We start from the raw sequence: 16943 nt of genomic DNA, 5'->3' as shown, positions 1-16943 counted from the left end.
CCCCTTACTCCTCCTTCTCCTTCTTGCTCCTCCTCCTCCCCCTTGCTCCTCCTCCCCTTCTTCCCCTTCCTCTTTCTCCTCCTCCTCCTCTTCTTCCTCTTTTTTCTTCTTCCTCTTAGTTTATTTGAAGCTCTCCAGGAGTGTTCTGCATTGTCCGTTTTTCAAGGAATCTGTGTTCTCCCACATTTTGTGGAAAAAAAAAACACACAAAAAAAAACAGCTGATGAGCCCTTGAGCCACCTGTTAGTTTGGTCAGCCATGGAGCCAGTCTCAGACCCTGCTCCTGCTCAGCTGTAGGGGACGTTTTCCATTTGCGTTGTTTCCCAGTAGCTAGTTGACGGGAATGTTGTAGGGAGATTTTGAGCCCATAGGCATGGGCTCAAGCTTGGGAGTCATCTTTCTAAGTCTTTTCAAGGAACTTAGAGTCAGTCTGAGCTCTGAAGATATAGCTGCTGCTCTTTCTCCAAACTCTGGAACATTTGCTAAGAGCAGCTGACTTGTGTCTGTTTTCCAGTTGGGAGGATATTGGTTTAAGAAGAGCCACTTGTATGAGGTTTAGAAGACTCTTGGCAGTTCCTCTTAGAATATTAGGTTGCCATGGGTATGCTGAGACAGTCCTGGGGATAGGCTGTGTGTCTCTCCTCATCCGTGGTCTAGTAACCCGTGTTTCTTTTTTGCGATTGAACAGTAAGGTGGATAAATATGTTCGGCCACTCAGTGGTCAAGGTTTCTCTGAGTTTTTCTCAGGCATTAACTAGTGCAGTGGAGCTTTGACCATTGCAAGTTCTCTGTTTTAACCACTGAGTAAAAGAGCAGGATCCGTATAATGGTTATCAGATGTGGATTTCTCTGTTTTCGGTAATTACACACCAGCCTTTCTGCATATGTTTGGGGGTGTGTGTAGGCCATAGTGTGCTGAGCTGGTGTGAAGTTGGTCATTAGGGGCAAGACAGCTTGTTAAGGATCACCTTGTGAATTCAGAGGAAGTGCTGTTCTGGCCATACACACTTCCTACAGTCCTCCTTGTCCCTCTACTTACCTTGGTTGGGATCTCTGCACAGCTATGCATTCTGAGTTTACATTCACTCCATCATTTACTCGTTTATTTATTCATCCCCCTGCTACATTCCAGCGAGGCCATGAGCTGGGTGTAGATCTGTTCACAAAATAAACAGTGCCTGTCCACATAGAACTTGGTCTGTTGGGAAACTAGACATTCATCAAACAATTGCATAAACATATAATTACATGTTGTGGTGAATGCTTGTGAAGAATGGCATTGTAGTATTAGAGATTAATATCATGGAGGGGATGTCACTTAGATTGGGGGGTAGGAAGAAGTGATGTGAGCCGAGACTGATGCAAAAGTAGGCTAAGATTGATGGGAAGACTATTCTCTATAAAGGAACATCTCATGTCAAGGCTTTTTTTCTTTTTAACTTTTTTTTTTTAATGTTTATTATTTTTGAGAGAGAGAGTGAGCAAGCAGGGAAGGGGCAGAGAGAGAGGGAGACACAGAATCAGAAGCAGGCTCCAGGCTCTGAGCTGTCAGCACAGAGCCTGATGCGGGGCTCGAACTCACAGACCACAAGATCATGACTTGAGCTGTAGTCGGCCGCCCAACCGACTGAGCCACCCAGGCGCCCCTTGTGTCAAGGTTTTGAGATAAGAACGAGTGTGACACGTTGAAAAACTGAAAAGAGCCCAGCAGGGCTAGAAAGTGGCTGAGGTGAGGGTACGACAGATTATGCAGTGCTGTGGATGGAGTTTTAGCTGCACTTAAGCATTAAAAGTGTATTTGCCTCTCTGCGGTCGGTGCTGTGATGGCGGATTTTTTTTTTTTTTTTTTTTTAAACTATCCCTTGGGTCCTGTTGGTGAGTAGACTTATTGAAAGGCATGCTACTGAAATACAGGGTGGGAAGAACAAGATGAGAAGAACAAGGGTCTTTAGGGAAACACAGAAAAAGGTTTGCTTTTTTCTGCTCTTATTTATTTGACTAGAACCACAAGGTGAGCAAAAAGTTTTTGGTGATGGCTCCATCCTCTATATCTAAATATAGTCCATAGTATTTTGTACAGCCCTCTATTTTGATTACTTGTTTAAGGTTAGAGACCATGTATCATTCTATCTTTGTATTCTATCTTACTCCCAGTAAGGAGTAAAGCATTAATGTTTCATGGAGGGAGGCTTTTGCTTTTTTTTAGTTAGGAGGAGGGGAGTTGCATTCAGGGACACAGTTTGGAGAGGAGAGTCCCTGGTTACCCTCTTGATTCTTCTTTTGTTGTATATTTTGTTGTATATTTGTTCCCAGCTTCCTTACTTGATTTTTTTTCTCATCTCTGCAGGATCAATAAGCCGAGAGCTGAGGATTCAGGCGAATACCACTGTGTATATCACTTTGTCAGTGCTCCTAAAGCAAATGCCACCATTGAAGTGAAAGGTACAACCCAACAGAGGCTGCAGTGTGAGCCTCTCCCTCTCCTTCTGAGACACTACCTTGTTCTGGACTCCCAGTCTTCAAGCTGTTCTTATTCCCATTATGGGAGGCAATATAACATTATGGTAGGACTACACGCTCAGGAGTTCAGCTGCCCAAGTTTAAATCCAAACCCCATCATCTGTTAGCTGTGTGACTATGGCAAGTTATTAGATTCTTTGTGCTCCTGTTTCCTCATTTGCAAAATCTACCTTGTGGGGTTGTAAGGAGGAATAAATAAGTTAATGTAGTAGTTTGAACCATATGAAATTGCTGTTTCTGTCTGGTAAAAGTTTGAATGTTGGCAGCTTCGTATGGTTCAACCTATGTAAATGTTTTCGAGCAAATAGTGCCATACAAATATTATTACACAGATCTCCAATGGGCCAGAAGGATTTGGCAAAGTACAGTGTGCAGAGTGAACATAAACTATTTGTGGATAATTCATTAGAATTTTTTTTTTTTTCAACGTTTATTTATTTTTGGGACAGAGAGAGACAGAGCATGAACGGGGGAGGGGCAGAGAGAGAGGGAGACACAGAATCGGAAACAGGCTCCAGGCTCTGAGCCATCAGCCCAGAGCCTGACGCGGGGCTCGAACTCCCGGACCGCGAGATTGTGACCTGGCTGAAGTCGGACGCTTAACCGACTGCGCCACCCAGGCGCCCCTAGAATTTTTTTTAGTGTTTGTTTTATTTTTGAGAGAGAACAAGCGGGGGAGGGGCAGAGAGAAGGGGACAGAGGATCTGAAGTGGGCTTTGCGCCGACAGTAGCAAGCCGTGAGATCATGACCTGAGCTGAAGTTTGTTGCCACCCAAGTGCCCCATTCATTAGAATTTTAATAGAAACTCTGGGTGCATGGCATCTTAAAGATGCAGCTGTAGCTAAAAGTTCCCAAAAGGGCCAAGAAAACTGTAAAAGTTGAAGCTACTTAACATAACATCATGAATCCCAGCTTTCCTGTGTTATTTCAAAGAAGCAGCTGAGACCCAGAAAAGTACAGCCATGAACTCTGGCTCACAGAGTGGTTTGTGGCAGAGCTAGCATTAGAACCCAGATCTTGATTCTCAATCCCATGTTTTTCCATTTTATAAAATGACCAGGGGGAGGTGGGGTTGCTGTTTGAGGTCAGACTGAAGAAATGAGGGTTTCTAAATTTTTTTCATGTTTAAAAAAACATTTTTTTAAATCTTTTTATTTATTTTTGAGACAGAGCATGAGCAGGGGAAGGGCAGAGAGAGGGGGAAAACACAGAATCTGAAGCAGGCTCCAGGCTCTGAGCTGTCAGCACAGAGTCCGACGCGGGGCTTGAACTCACAAGCTATGAGATCATGACCTGAGCTGAAGTCAGACGCTCAACCGACTGAGCCACCCAGGCGCCCCAGATTTTTTTCAGTCTTTATTTTGCTCAGGAAGGATACGGATTTGTTCTTCAAATCCTTGGGTGATCCTTAGCAGCTGGAAGGATAAATTTAGTAAATGGGAAGGTCCTATAATAGCAAGTATCAGATCTTTCTTAAAATATTTTGAAGACTAGAAATTCAGATTAAAGAAAGGCTTAGATTCCAAGTTTCAGTGATCTGTTATTAAATGAAAGTAGTGTCTTGGTGACCCAGCCCTAATTTGTAAGTTGACGTAAGGACAGCCAGTGTCTCTTCCAGCTGCCACGTTGAATTCTAAATGCCTGAAAGGGTTTAGTCATGATGGCCTGGTAATAGTCCACACCAGCCAGAGAATGTGGGCTTTGATTAATTCAGGGCTTTTCTTGGAGGGATCTGGATTTATTTCTGTTTTTGAAGGATGGCACATTTGTTCAACATGAGGATGAAGGTGTGAGAAGTCGCCTTTTCTCTAAGCCTGCCATGTATTTTTCCTCACCTGGGTGAGCTGGCCTGCATGGGGAGATGTTTTACTCCTCCATGAGAGACCAGAGGCCCTGCAGCATTCCAGGCTGAGCCTTTGGCACAGCGTCCAAGTATGGAGGTAGCAGGATGGGCGAGGGAGGGAAAGTTGTGTGTGTAGTTAGCCACCCTCCCCAAACCTAAAGAGTGGTTACATGCAGTTCCTAGTCCTGGCTTCCCTGTGATAGTGCTGATTGGGCTCTAATGATTTCTAGCAGAACTTTCAGGAGTAGAGACAGAAGAGGTTTCCCATTGGCTTGGCTGCTTGAGAGGTGGGCTTCAGTGGCCCCTGAGGCAGCATCTTTCCTCACATTGTCTTTAGCAGATAGGAGGTGGTGGGCTGGGGGGCAGAGAATGGGAGGCTGCAAGCAGGAGTGATTTCAGAGGAAGTTAAAACATTCCATGGCATCTTATCGTGACTGCGCGAGATGTGTGCTGTTGCATTTTACTGACAACAGCTCTGCGAGGAAGATTGGGCAGGTGGTGCTATCCTGGTTTTAAAGGAGTAGACCTTAAGAAAATTCTCTTTCATAGAATCCTAAGCATATGCTGTGATTAGCTTGGACAGATATGTTAGTCTCTCAAGAAAATTCACAGGGAATTCCAGTCTTTCTCCTTTCTGTCCCCTAATACCTGGATAGAAGACAGGTGAACATTTAATGTCTTACAGGTGATCCTTAGTTTAGTATGGAAAAGACTGAACATTTGAGTTTTTCTGTTTAGCTTCAAAAAGATTTGCTATAGGCCCAGGATCATATTCTTTAAAAAAAAAATTTTTTTTAATGTTTGTTTATTTTTGAGAGAGAGACAGACAGTGCAAGTAGGGGAGGAGCAGAGAGAGAGGGAGACACAGAATCAGAAGCAGGTTCCAGGCTCTGAGCTGTCAGCACGGAGCCTGATGTGGGGCTCGAACCCATGAACTGTAAGATCATGACCTGAGCCAAAGTTGGATGCTTAACCGACTGAGCCACCTAGGCACCCCTAAAGTTTATTTATTTATTTTCGAGAGAGAGAGAAAGAGAGTGAGTGGGGGAGGGGCAAAGAGAAGGGGGAGAGAGAGAGAATCCCCAGTAGACTCTGCACTGTCAGCACAAAGTCCGACTCGGGCCTGAATTCACGACTCATGAAGTAATGACCTGAGCTGAAATCCAGAGTCAGACACTTAATTGACTAAGCCACCCCAGGTGGCTAAGCCACCCTGGGGGTGCCCCAGGATCATATTCTAAGCTAGGTGGTTGTGGTTGCCAACCCAATGCCTTGCATTGAGAGAGAGAGAGAGAAGGAGCCAAGGTGGGAGGGAGAGGGAAAGAGAGAGAGAGGTTGATTGATTCCCAAAGCATTTTCATATAAACTCTGGTTTTATTTCCTTGGTGCCTCTATGGTGGGTAAGAGACAGTTACCTTTTTATAGCTATAAAGACTTGAAAAATCTGAGTAATACAGGTAAGAGGTGGTTGTACTCAAGAGAGATTTAAGGAACATGAGTGACCTCTGTTGAAAGGAGTCTCTTGAGCGTCTTCTTTGTGGTTTAACTAACTCGGCGTGTGAGGGTAATAGAATTTACACCAGACAGATCTCTTCAGCACCTGTTCTGCACTCAGTGCTTTTCTTCCCCATTTGGCTTTTATTGCATTTCAGCACCTCCTCCCTGGGGTGTTGTTTGGGCTCAGCACTGTGGGGAGTGAAGGGTTTATACTAGGCCAGAACTGGGCACTGTGCAGCAGATCAGCACATCTTGAGTTACTTGTGGTGTGCAAGAGAAAAGAAGGCTGCAGGAATCCGAGGGAGGGGTGTGTGTCCTGGAACAGACCTGAGGTGGCAGTGTTTTCCACCTTAGTCTGTCAAGAAAGGAATTTTGAGGATGGTAATATCTACGTGTAGTAGGGAAGGCCCTGCGTCTGAAGTAGGGTTTTTTTCTTTCACTTTTTTTTTTCCTTAAAGGCCAAGAATGAGGCACAGTGTAAACAGGAAGATACTGTTACTGTTTAGGATTACATTTCTTAGGTATCTAGCAGGTGACCTGAGCAGATGCTGGAGGTGAAAGATGGAGCAGGGCTGGCCAGGGGAGAGGAAACAGCAATGACTAGACCTTAGTGGGACCTCTGTCCCATAGCCCAGCCTCTCTGGGGATCCACTTAGATAACTCTGGGGAGGCATCTCTTTCCCCAACTTTTTGACTTTTCAAGGCTTATGTCTTCCAGAGAGTCCACAGCTCATTACAGAGCATTTGTGAATGGATAAGTATTGAACTTTCTATTCCTGTAATTCTTTAACCTTTCTAACTCTTACTGTCTCCCTCTTCCCCTTTCTTCCTTTTCTAAAATTAAAAAAATGTGCTCATAAAAAACCACATAAAAATGTCTGAAATCTGCAAAAAGGAAGAAATCCCTCTCATGACTCCTAAACCCCATCCTCATCGCTCAGTTATTTTGATTAATCCAAGAAACAAGGAAATGCAATTTTATTCAGTTTTTAGAAAAAGATTTTGGTGGTCATCCTATCCTCTGCAACAAACATGCTACTGCCTCTTGTGAAAGGTACATCCCAGCCCTACGAAGGTCTGGGTCTAGGGTCTCATCAGGCTCATTATCTCTTCCTGCTCACTGGGCACTGTGGGTGAGTTTCAGGCTTCTGGGGGGTACCAGAGCTAAGACTGATCTTGTTTTTCCCTCCATACTTCTTAGTTTTTTTTGTATTTTAATATTATGACTAAATGTTAGGATCTCTTTAAGGGACCTTGTCTGGCATCCCTGTTTCCTCCTCTGTTGTGTGGCCTTACAAATGATATATTACAGTTCAGACTGGCCGAGATGGACCTCATGGTGATGACGCCGAATATCATTAAGAGTAATAATACATATCTCTCATCTGTATGGCCCTTTGGCATGCAGATTGTTCTCATGGTTATTTATTTGTTTGATAGGCAGCTAGTTTGGTAGGTGAGGACGCTTAGAGGTTGTGACATCCTTAGGTCAGAGCTGATGGCAAAGCTGGTTCTGACTCAGAATTGCCCATACTTGAAAAGTCTTCGAGAGCAAAATAATAATAATACCTTGAAGCTTCTAGAACACTTTGAGCATCAACTTCAGCCCAGATAACCATACCTATACTTTTCATGGTGCTACCCTGACCTTCATTAATAAGAATAAGAATGGCTAACATTGCACATTAACTGTATGCCAGGCGCCATTCTGGGTGCACTGCTGTTTCTGTCCTCCCAGTAGTCTTCACAACTTTTGGATGGAAATGCTGTTGTTATTCCTACATTCCAGGGGAGAAAATGGAGACTCAAAGGAATTAGATGACTTAACTGGTGTGGCAGGTAAAGAGTGGAACGTGGGTTCTCACCTGTGCTCCTGAACACTAAGCCATGTTACTGTGTGCAGCATATAACAGTTAGAAGGCCTTGGACTGAGAGTTAGAGGAATCGGATTCTGATCCTGCCCTGCCATTAAACTTGCTGTGGCCCTAACCGTTTGCTCTCTTACCTTGGGCCTCAGCTTCCACAAGCATGGGATGAAGCAGGATGAGATAGATGGTCTTGGAGGTCCTGTAAGGCTCCAGCAGTCTGTAGTTCCCTTATATGGATACAAATGAGAGGTTGGGTTATTAAAGGAAAATGATCTCTAAGCTTCTTTTCCTCATGGTAGCGGCTGTGTCACCTTCTCAACTTTGTGAATGTCACCTCAGTGTTCCCCATACTTCCACTCATCTTCTTGTCTTAGGGGACACTCCTTCTTACAGTCGCCTTGTCTCAAACACTGGTGCGAGGAAGGGTATGAAAGCAGTGGTTCTCAAACTTGATTTAATGTGTAGGCAATGTGGTCTGACATCAGGCTTTATTAAGAGCATTCCGGGTGATTATAGCATATAGCCGAGGTTAGAATCATGGTCTTAGAGGAGACTTCAGTTACTACCCACTCAGTGCTCTCTCCTGCAGGAAAGGGAAAAGCCTCATCTGCTGAAGGCAGCACAAGTCCCACAAGTCCCTGCTTTAATCTTTACAGTTGATGATGAATCTACTCTGTGTAGAGAAGGCTTATTGAGCCACAAGCCAGCATCCTTGCTTCCATCCTGACCAGTCTCGTATTGCTTCTTGGGCTTAGCCCTTGGCTTAACATGTTTTTTTGTTTATTTTTTGTTTTTTAATGTTTATTTTTGAAAGAGAGGGAGACACAGAATCTGAAGCAGTCTCCAGGCTCTGAGCTGTCAGCACAGAGCCGGATGCGGGGCTCAAACCCATGAACCCTGAAATCATGACCTGAGCCGAAGTCGGACACTTAACCGACTGAGCCACCCAGGTGCCCCAACAGTAAATCTTGCTGTTATCTCTGCCTTCTTCAGCCAAGCCTCTTAATTTTGCCTATAGCAAGATGAGGTGTCTTTGGGATCTGATAGGCTACATAAAGGTAGCAATGAGATCATCATATGGAATAGTATGTTTACTTAGAAACAGGCTACTCATTGACACCTTTAAGGATAGAGTTTCTTTGAAAACGAGTTGTGAAGTTATGAATTTGCTTTGAAAAGTGAGCACCAAAGAAGCAGTCCATGTAAGAAACTCCATACCATGACCCCTTTCTCGGCTCTGTCGTGCTTAACTGTATTTAACATCAGCTTCAGGTGAACATAACTCCATTGCCTAAGTGGACACTTTCTACAGCCACCAGTCTGACAGAGAAGCTGGACGCTCTGCTCTGAGTGTAGGCTGGTCAGGCAACAGAAGGTATTGAGGAGCATGAGGTTGTTCTCACCCACAGACCCAGATAATGAAATCGGGTTGGGTGTTGATGGGGAACTAAGACTCTTTTGGAGCCCCTGTATTGCCATTCATTAGGATACTGGAAGGATATCTATCCATTATCTAATTTCATTAGAGTATGTGACTAATGAAGGGAGAGAGCCAGTTAATTCCCAAGTGGGTCTGTGAGCTCTTTAAAAGTCTCTCTCTTCCTCCTTGCCTCCCTGAGAGGGCAAAGGGAAGTAAGGTATTTGTGTCAGACTCCTCAGACCTACCTTCAGACCAGCAGATCCTGGTTAAGCAGTTCCTTATTAAGTGGCAAGCCCACAGAAGATAAGGCACGTTAACTAATATAAATAAATAGGCCATTAATAAAAATTTGTCCAGTATCTGACCCGATTAAACCTTACTGGAGTTACAAGCACAAGTCCTGTTTGTGTCGGCAAACAGAGAACATAATAATCAGCATCTCTTTGATTTCTTAGAACTCAAAGGCCAGAGTCTAAGCCTAGCCTTTCCTTTCCCTGACTACTGATAGGTCAATTTAAATGTTTATTTTTGACCCCGAGCTCTAGTTGTTACAGAGATATAACTTAATCCTCACAAGACCTCCGTGAGGTATGTGAATATTACTATTTTACAAAAGTGAGTAATGAAACTTAAATGACTTAAAGGACTTTAAATGATCCGCCTTAGGTTACTGTTGGTGAGTAGTAGTCTCATTAGAGCCTAAATTCCTCTGACTTAAAGTCCAAAGCTTTTTTACTTATGTTATAGTGTATGGAGTAGTTAAACTGTGACAGGTAAATCAGTCCACTACAGATCTGGAATGTTCCAGTACCTCTACAAGCAAAGATAACATTTGGACAGTTTGTTATGCATGTTGTAAAGCATACTGTATATTTTTATTTTTATGGACTCTGTTCTAGTTTGGTTTATTTCCCTTCTGTATGTAAAGTTCAAAAAGCATAGCCTCTGGGATCAACACTGAATTTGTTTCTAGCTTCACTGTTAACTAGCAGTGTAATTTTAGATGTTAAATAACTTTTCCAAACTTGAGTTTTCTTTTATGTAAATGGGGTAATATTTTCTTTCTTCATTGGGTCGTTAAATGACCCCCAAACTTAGTGGCTTAAAACAAGAAACTCTTACTACCTCATAGTTTCTGTGAGTCAGGAATTAGGGAGCAGATTAGTGGGGGTGACTGCAAGCAGCAGTCTTCTGAAAGCTCGACTGGCACTGGAGGATCTGTGTCCTCAGTGGCCGCCTCACATGGCTGCTGTTGGTCAATTCCTCACTGTGTGGGCCTTTTCCACAGGCTGTTTTGAGTGGCCTTCCAGTATGACAGCTAACCTGCCCCAGATTGTGTGAGCGAGAGAGAGCAAGGAGAAAGCCACACTGGCTTTGTGAACTATCCAAAGTTGCATACCTTTATTTCTGCTTTACTTCATTCATGAGAATTGTGCCACTAAGTCCAGCCCACGCTCAAGGGGAGGGAGCTATTACACTTTACCTTTTGAAGGGAAGAACATCAAAGAATTTGGAGACTATTTAAAAACCACCATGGGTGGACGCTGAGCCCTAAGGGCCCCTCTGCTCTCTGACCAGTGCTTTACATGTGCTCTGAGAGCCTGGTTTCATTTCTTGCTTTGGTTCCTCTGTCTTGTTTAGCTGGTAGGACAGGAACAGGCTTGCTTTCTTTTTGTCCCCCTCCCCAACATTTTTTTTTTTTTTTTTTGACTATGGTTGACATAAAATGTTACATTAGCTTCAGGTATACAACTTTGTGATTTGACAAGTTTGTGCATCATGCTATGTTCACAAGTGTGGCTACCAACTGAGGAACGTGATTTTTGATTGAGCAGTTACCATAAAGGAAAGAGAGAAGTGAAAAAACTTTTCATTGACCCAGAGGCTAAAGTGATAGTTGTTATAATCACTCCCTTAAGGATAGAGTGATGTGGCTTAATTTTCTCTCTGCTCATAATACTAGTGACACTCCCACCATCCTAAGGGTGAATAATCAGGGCTTCACTCAGTATTCTTTGCTAAGCTGAGGAGAAAGCAACAGATCTAACCATTGAAAACTCTTCCCTGTAGGTTTATTCTATGTAAATATGACCAATGAAGTGTGATGGGGTAGCTAAGTTCCTAGATAATCTCTGTGCATAGTAGCCTTTAAGGCCATGTTCACATCTATAAATAGAAGCCACTGTAGAACACCAAGGTAGATGAATGAAAAGGAGAAGTAGTGTTCTCCTAAACACCAAGGTAGGAGTGAAGACCATCCCCATCTCTCTCCTCAGGTCTTGGCCTTCTAGTCTGCATCCTTTCAGAATATTGACTTTTTTTTTCTTTTCAGATTTTTATGTAAATTCTAGTTAACATACAGTGCAATATTGATTTCAGGAGTAGAACTCCGTGATTCATCACTTATATACAACACTCAGTGCTCATAATATTCCAGTGCGTGCGTGCGTGTGTGTGTGTGTGTGTGTCTGTGTGTGTCTGTGTGTGTGTAAATATCATGTCTTCTATATCCATTCATCAATTGATGGACACTTGGGCTCTCTCCATGGTTTGGCTATTGTTGATAATGCTGCAGTAAACATCAGGGTGCATGTACCCCTTAGAACCTGTATCTTTTTATCCTTTGGGTAAATACCTGGTAGTGCAATTGCTGGACCATAGGATAGTTCTATTTTTAACTTTTTGAGGAACCTCCATACTGTGCTCCAGAGTGGCTGCACCAGTTTGCACAGAATAGTGACTTTCTTGGAGGCCATGGTGCCATAAACCAGATCGACTTTTAGCCTTCTGGGTGGTTCTAATGTGTAACCTTGAGATGAGTCCCCAAGGTAAAAGCTGATGGTACTGAATTCACAGTACTATTGGAATTAGTTAGTTAACTGGGCTAGAGTGGGTATTCTCTGTGGGGCAAAGGAAAATGGAAAAATATGTCACACATAAGCTGATTTCTAAAATTTATATCTTCACCCTAGACTACTCCTCTGGGCTTCAGACTTGATACTCAGCTGTCTACTTGACACCTTCACTTGGAGGTTAAAGACGTATCTTAAGCTTAACATGTCCTCAACTTTGAACTCCTGGTTTTTACCACAGCCATTGCTCCATTCCTAAACAAAAACAAAACAAAAGCAAGCCAACAAAAAACTACCTGGTTCTTCTGTAGTCTTATCTTAGTAACTGGCAACTCCATTCTTATAATTCTTCAAGCCAGAAACCTTTGAGTCATCCTTGACTTTCTTCCTCACATCCCACATCCATTCCATTAGCAAATACCTTAACTCAACCTATAAAATGTATCGGAATCTCTTTCACTGCTACCGCCCTCATCCAAACCACCCTCTCCTTTGCCTGGATTACTCTAATAGCTACCTTAAATAAATGGTCTTGATTCCACATAGTCATCTACATAGTAGCCAGAGGAAGCCTGTTAAACATGCAGATCATTTTATACCTATGTTTGATATTTACCAGTGGCTTCCCAGCTGACTCAGAGTAAATGCCAAAGTCCTTTCAGTGGCCTGCAAAGTCCTATTCAATCTGGGCTCCGTTCACTCTGATTTCATCTCCTGCCATCTTTGCCTTGCTTACTGTGTTTCAGCCAAACTCCTCCATGCCGTTCCTTGTACATAACAAGTGCACCTGTGCCTCAAGGCTTTTTGTCTTTTATTTGGAGTGTTCTTCCCACAGATACAGGAGTGTGCTCCTCCCTTAGTGTTCTTCATGACTGTGCTAAAATGCACCTCAGTAGATAGACCTTCCCCCACTAGTCATTGATGTATCTGGCATGTGGTGGGTGCTCAACAAATCTTTGTCGGATGAATGAAATACAACTAGAAGCGAAATGTGGTAGTCCTGCTTGCTGTGTCTCCCCATGATGGTGTTTTACTTAGTGTATTGCCATGGAGCTTGCTCCTTGGAGGACTTAAGATGTTCTTCACTCTTTACTGACTGAAGAAAGCTCTGAGAAAGGGGGAGCAGGGGGAGCAGTAGGTCTGAGCAGTAACCAAGTGGCTTTGGGAGAAATCTGGTGACATGGCAGTAAGATGGAGCCAGCCTGGCCCACTCCCTTCTGCAGTGAGGAAGTCTACCTGGAAAAACAAAAAGGCATTTCCTTTAAAACCTCCTCTTTAGATAGAAAACACCACACACTGTGTAGTGCTGAGCAGGTTTCAGTTTGGCTGGCAGTGGTGATAGAGACAGCTTGGAACCTCATTCATTCCATTTCTGTCCAGGTGCCTCTGGAGGTGGCCTTGGAAGCACAGTCTGAGAAGTAGCAGAACTTTGGATTTGTTTTAAGCCAAGAAAAAACAGGCTGTTTTGAGGGGGAACATGGGATAAGCCCATGATATAATACAATTGTACAGGCTTTTATAGTTGCAAAGTGAGTGTTTTAAATCTTTCCTACCCAAGGCCCCTGGATGTAGGCAGGGGCTAGGATTATCTCCATTTGATAATGGGTGTAGAAATGAAGCACAGAATAATTAAAGAACTAGCAAAACTTGAATTTGGACCAGACCTGTTGATTCTCTTTCCTGTCTTGGCCAACTACGTGACATCTGGCCTACTTTGAGTTTTATTGCTTTCACATTACTTACTGTAACTGGTGAGGTATGGTAGAAAATATTGTCAAGATCAAAGGAGGCTAAATTCAAAGAATTAGCCCCCATCTCAGGCTTCCTGGATCCTTGAAACTTATCTAATTTTTAAACCACAGGTGCTGTCTATTTCTTCCTAAGTGATCCCTTAAAGCAGAGAAGACCAGCAGCGTCTAACATGTCTAGAAATTCCCCCAAGATTGGGTTTATTGAGATTACTGCAAATCAGGTGTACAGGTCAGATTCTTAAACTGTTAATAAAATCTCTTGGGACACTGGTTGAATTTCCTGTTTATTCCTTTCTTGTGAAGACCAGTTTGCTGGATTCCCTCTTTCCTGGAAGAGCCTTGCCCATTGATAGTCATCAGATAGCTTCTCCAGGCATTCATTATTTTTATATAGCTTGCAATCTTTGACTTGATTTTAAATGTTTGACCTTAGAGATCTCTCATTTCCTTAAGGGAATATATGACATTTGATATAATCCATAATTGTTATTAGTTCAGGCATGAAAAAACCATGACTGGAAGAGGAGATGATAATAGCTTCTGTTTGCATTTTTTTTTTTTTTTTTTAAAGGATGTCTTAATTTAGGGCAGTTGAGCCTATGCCTCCTCTTCCAGGAGGTTAGAGAGCCACCTGTATTAATAGCAGAACTTCACATATAGCAATCCTGGTATCTGCTTTGGCTGCTTTGGTGGGTGGGAGGTAGGGCATGGTTTGATTCCATTGCTCTGTTCTGACCTGAAATGCATGTTATCAAAGATAAATATGAGGATGGGCCTAAAGATTGGCTATCTTAGAAGCAAGGCTCTGAGTCAGTAGGTGGGGCCTTTGTATCCTCTTCAGAATAGCTTCCCGTGATAACTGTTCAACACTCTTTCTCACAGCTGCTCCTGACATCACTGGCCACAAACGGAGCGAGAACAAGAATGAAGGGCAAGATGCCATGATGTATTGCAAATCAGTTGGCTACCCGCACCCAGAGTGGATCTGGCGCAAGAAGGAGAATGGTATGCCCATGGTGAGTAGGAGGCAGCCCTGATTCTCTATACCTGGGTCTCTGTGGTTGCTGGAGTTTCTCCTGGGGAGGTCCAGACATCTGGACCAGTTTCTGCAACCCCTGCCATAATGGCATGGCCCCGGTTACCCTTCCTAGGCATGAATGTTATGAATCTGGAGGTCACTGACAGTCTCTGTCCAGCACTGGAATCCCTACGTGATCTGTTAGAGCTGTTTATCTATTAAGCGATTTGACTGGTTTGCCTTCAAGACAAGAAACTGAAAGAGCTAATCCCAATCTTAAACTTTTTTTTATTATTCTAGCGCATCTGTTCTTGGTGTAGTCTTAACATACCTTTCTTGTTTTTTGGAAAGACAAGGCAATGAGGGCAATTACTAGTATATGCCTGGGACACAGAAAGTACTGATTAGGAATTGGGGCAACATGATGAGCCTCAGGAGCAGCCTTAGACATTGGAAATCTGACAGTATCTGCTCCAGAAAAGGTCAAAGAAGACATCTTTTTCAATCTGTGGGATGATTCTTGATGGTGTTGGGGGAGTCAAATATTTGTTAGATTCTCATTCTCTCTCTGATTTCGTGACATTTGGCCAGTCTCTTTTTCTGTGAGAGGGTGTCATACATTCCTCCTCTCCCGAGGCCTTGCATGTCCAGCACTGTACTTTTCAGGCATCCTCTTTGTCAATATCAGAATCAGAAGGGACCCTGGAGATAATCTAATCTGCTTCTTCAGAAAGGTTGCATTGTTAACCAAGGTAAATTAGTGACAAAACCAAGGAAGGGTCAAATCCATTTTTTTTTAATTTCAAGTCCATAATTCTTCCCACTCTAGGATCTCTCAATAATGATATGTCAAGTGGTGGTAAGGACTCTGACATTAACAATGATGACTAGATTTCAGAAACCCACTAATAAGGGGTCGTGATGAGGAAGGGAGAGGTTATTTTCAGAGCAGGCCCTGAAAAGTCAACAAAATATTTAATTCTCTAAAGTGCTGGCAAGCAAATGCCCATTTCTCTCCTGGTATCTGGGTAGGAGAGCCCTTGAGCTTTTGCCAAAGCAGATTGGGATTCCTCAGTGGATATTTTCATCTCCTCTTCTTCTCATGCCCATGAATTCATTTTTTGTTTGTTTGTTTTATTTATTTATTTTTTTTTTGAGAGACAGAGTGTGAGCAGGGGAGGGGCAGAAAGAGAGAGACAGAATCTGAAGTGGGCTCCAGGCTCTGAGCTGTCAGCACAGAGCCTGACACGGGGCTCAAACTCATGAACCACGAAATGAAGTCATACACTTAACCTCCTGAACAACCCAGATGCCCCTCATGCCCATGAACTCTTAATTATCTGTTACATTGTGAAGAACCTTTGAAATAAATTACTACTTCTTGTTGCTTTCAAGCTGTGAATTGTTTGGGAAATAGAAAACTTTTAATGAAAGAGGGGTAGGGAAAAGAAAAGCAATTTCTAGGTTGATGCCTTTGAAAACCAGTTTGTCGAACAGTCTGAACTTGGTTGAGGGCGAAGATGAAATGCTTTCAGTTTTTTTCTAGACACTAATTTCAGTACAGATCCCTTTTCTAGACAGATCCCATAACTTTGTTGGACCTCTTTGTTTTTAAAGAATTTAGTCCAGCCCAATCCAAAATTCCAGTTTTCTCTCTCATCCCCTTTCCCTAGGCTGCAAGGGGAGCAGAGGATTGTCTTCATTCTGTCTTCTGGGTTTTTCTTCTGTATGGAGTGGGAAAGAGGACAAGTATGGCTCATCTGACTTATCCTATAGCCCACTGCTTCTTGGCTGCTCCTTCTGTGGCCTCTGCGTGGCAGGTGTCCAGATCTGAATCTTGTAAGAACTTGTGTTGGTTCTTATAGGACCAGTTCTCAGATATTAGCGGTCTACTCTAACCGAAATCTCTGTTTCTTGCTTAGCTCCGGCCACAGATGATTTTTACTGCTGGGGTCTTCTCACCCAGAAGGCAACCAACCCTGTCAGGGAAACGTGAACATCATGGCTCTTCAAATCCTGGGAGTATAGGCCACTCTGCCTTCAGATCTCCAAATAGCCCTTTCCAAGATTGAGAGGCATACGGCACATCAGCCGGTCTCCTGCCTAAACAAATACCCACTGGAAAAAGATAGTTTCTTCTTGGCACCCCCAGCCTGAGTGATTCTCTTGGTGC

The 16943-nt window shown here is 43.2% G+C and overlaps 1 protein-coding gene across 1 annotated transcript in view; it reads left to right on the top strand.

Moving 5' to 3' along the window:
• Positions 1-16943, top strand: part of NPTN (neuroplastin) — a 74557-nt gene that overhangs the window by 45222 nt on the left and 12392 nt on the right. Inside the window, exons 5-6 of the mRNA XM_086708552.1 lie at positions 2348-2442; positions 14635-14768. Of these exons, the coding sequence (XP_086564678.1) occupies positions 2348-2442; positions 14635-14768 (229 nt within the window). The remainder of the gene's footprint in view (positions 1-2347; positions 2443-14634; positions 14769-16943) is intronic.

This window comes from Puma concolor, chromosome B3, assembly GCF_028749965.1.
Source record: "Puma concolor isolate L17-30 chromosome B3, mPumCon1.1.hap2, whole genome shotgun sequence".
NCBI lineage: Eukaryota > Metazoa > Chordata > Mammalia > Carnivora > Felidae > Puma > Puma concolor.
The sequence above is the reverse complement of the archived record's forward strand: the minus strand, read 5'-3'. Positions and strand labels throughout refer to the sequence as shown.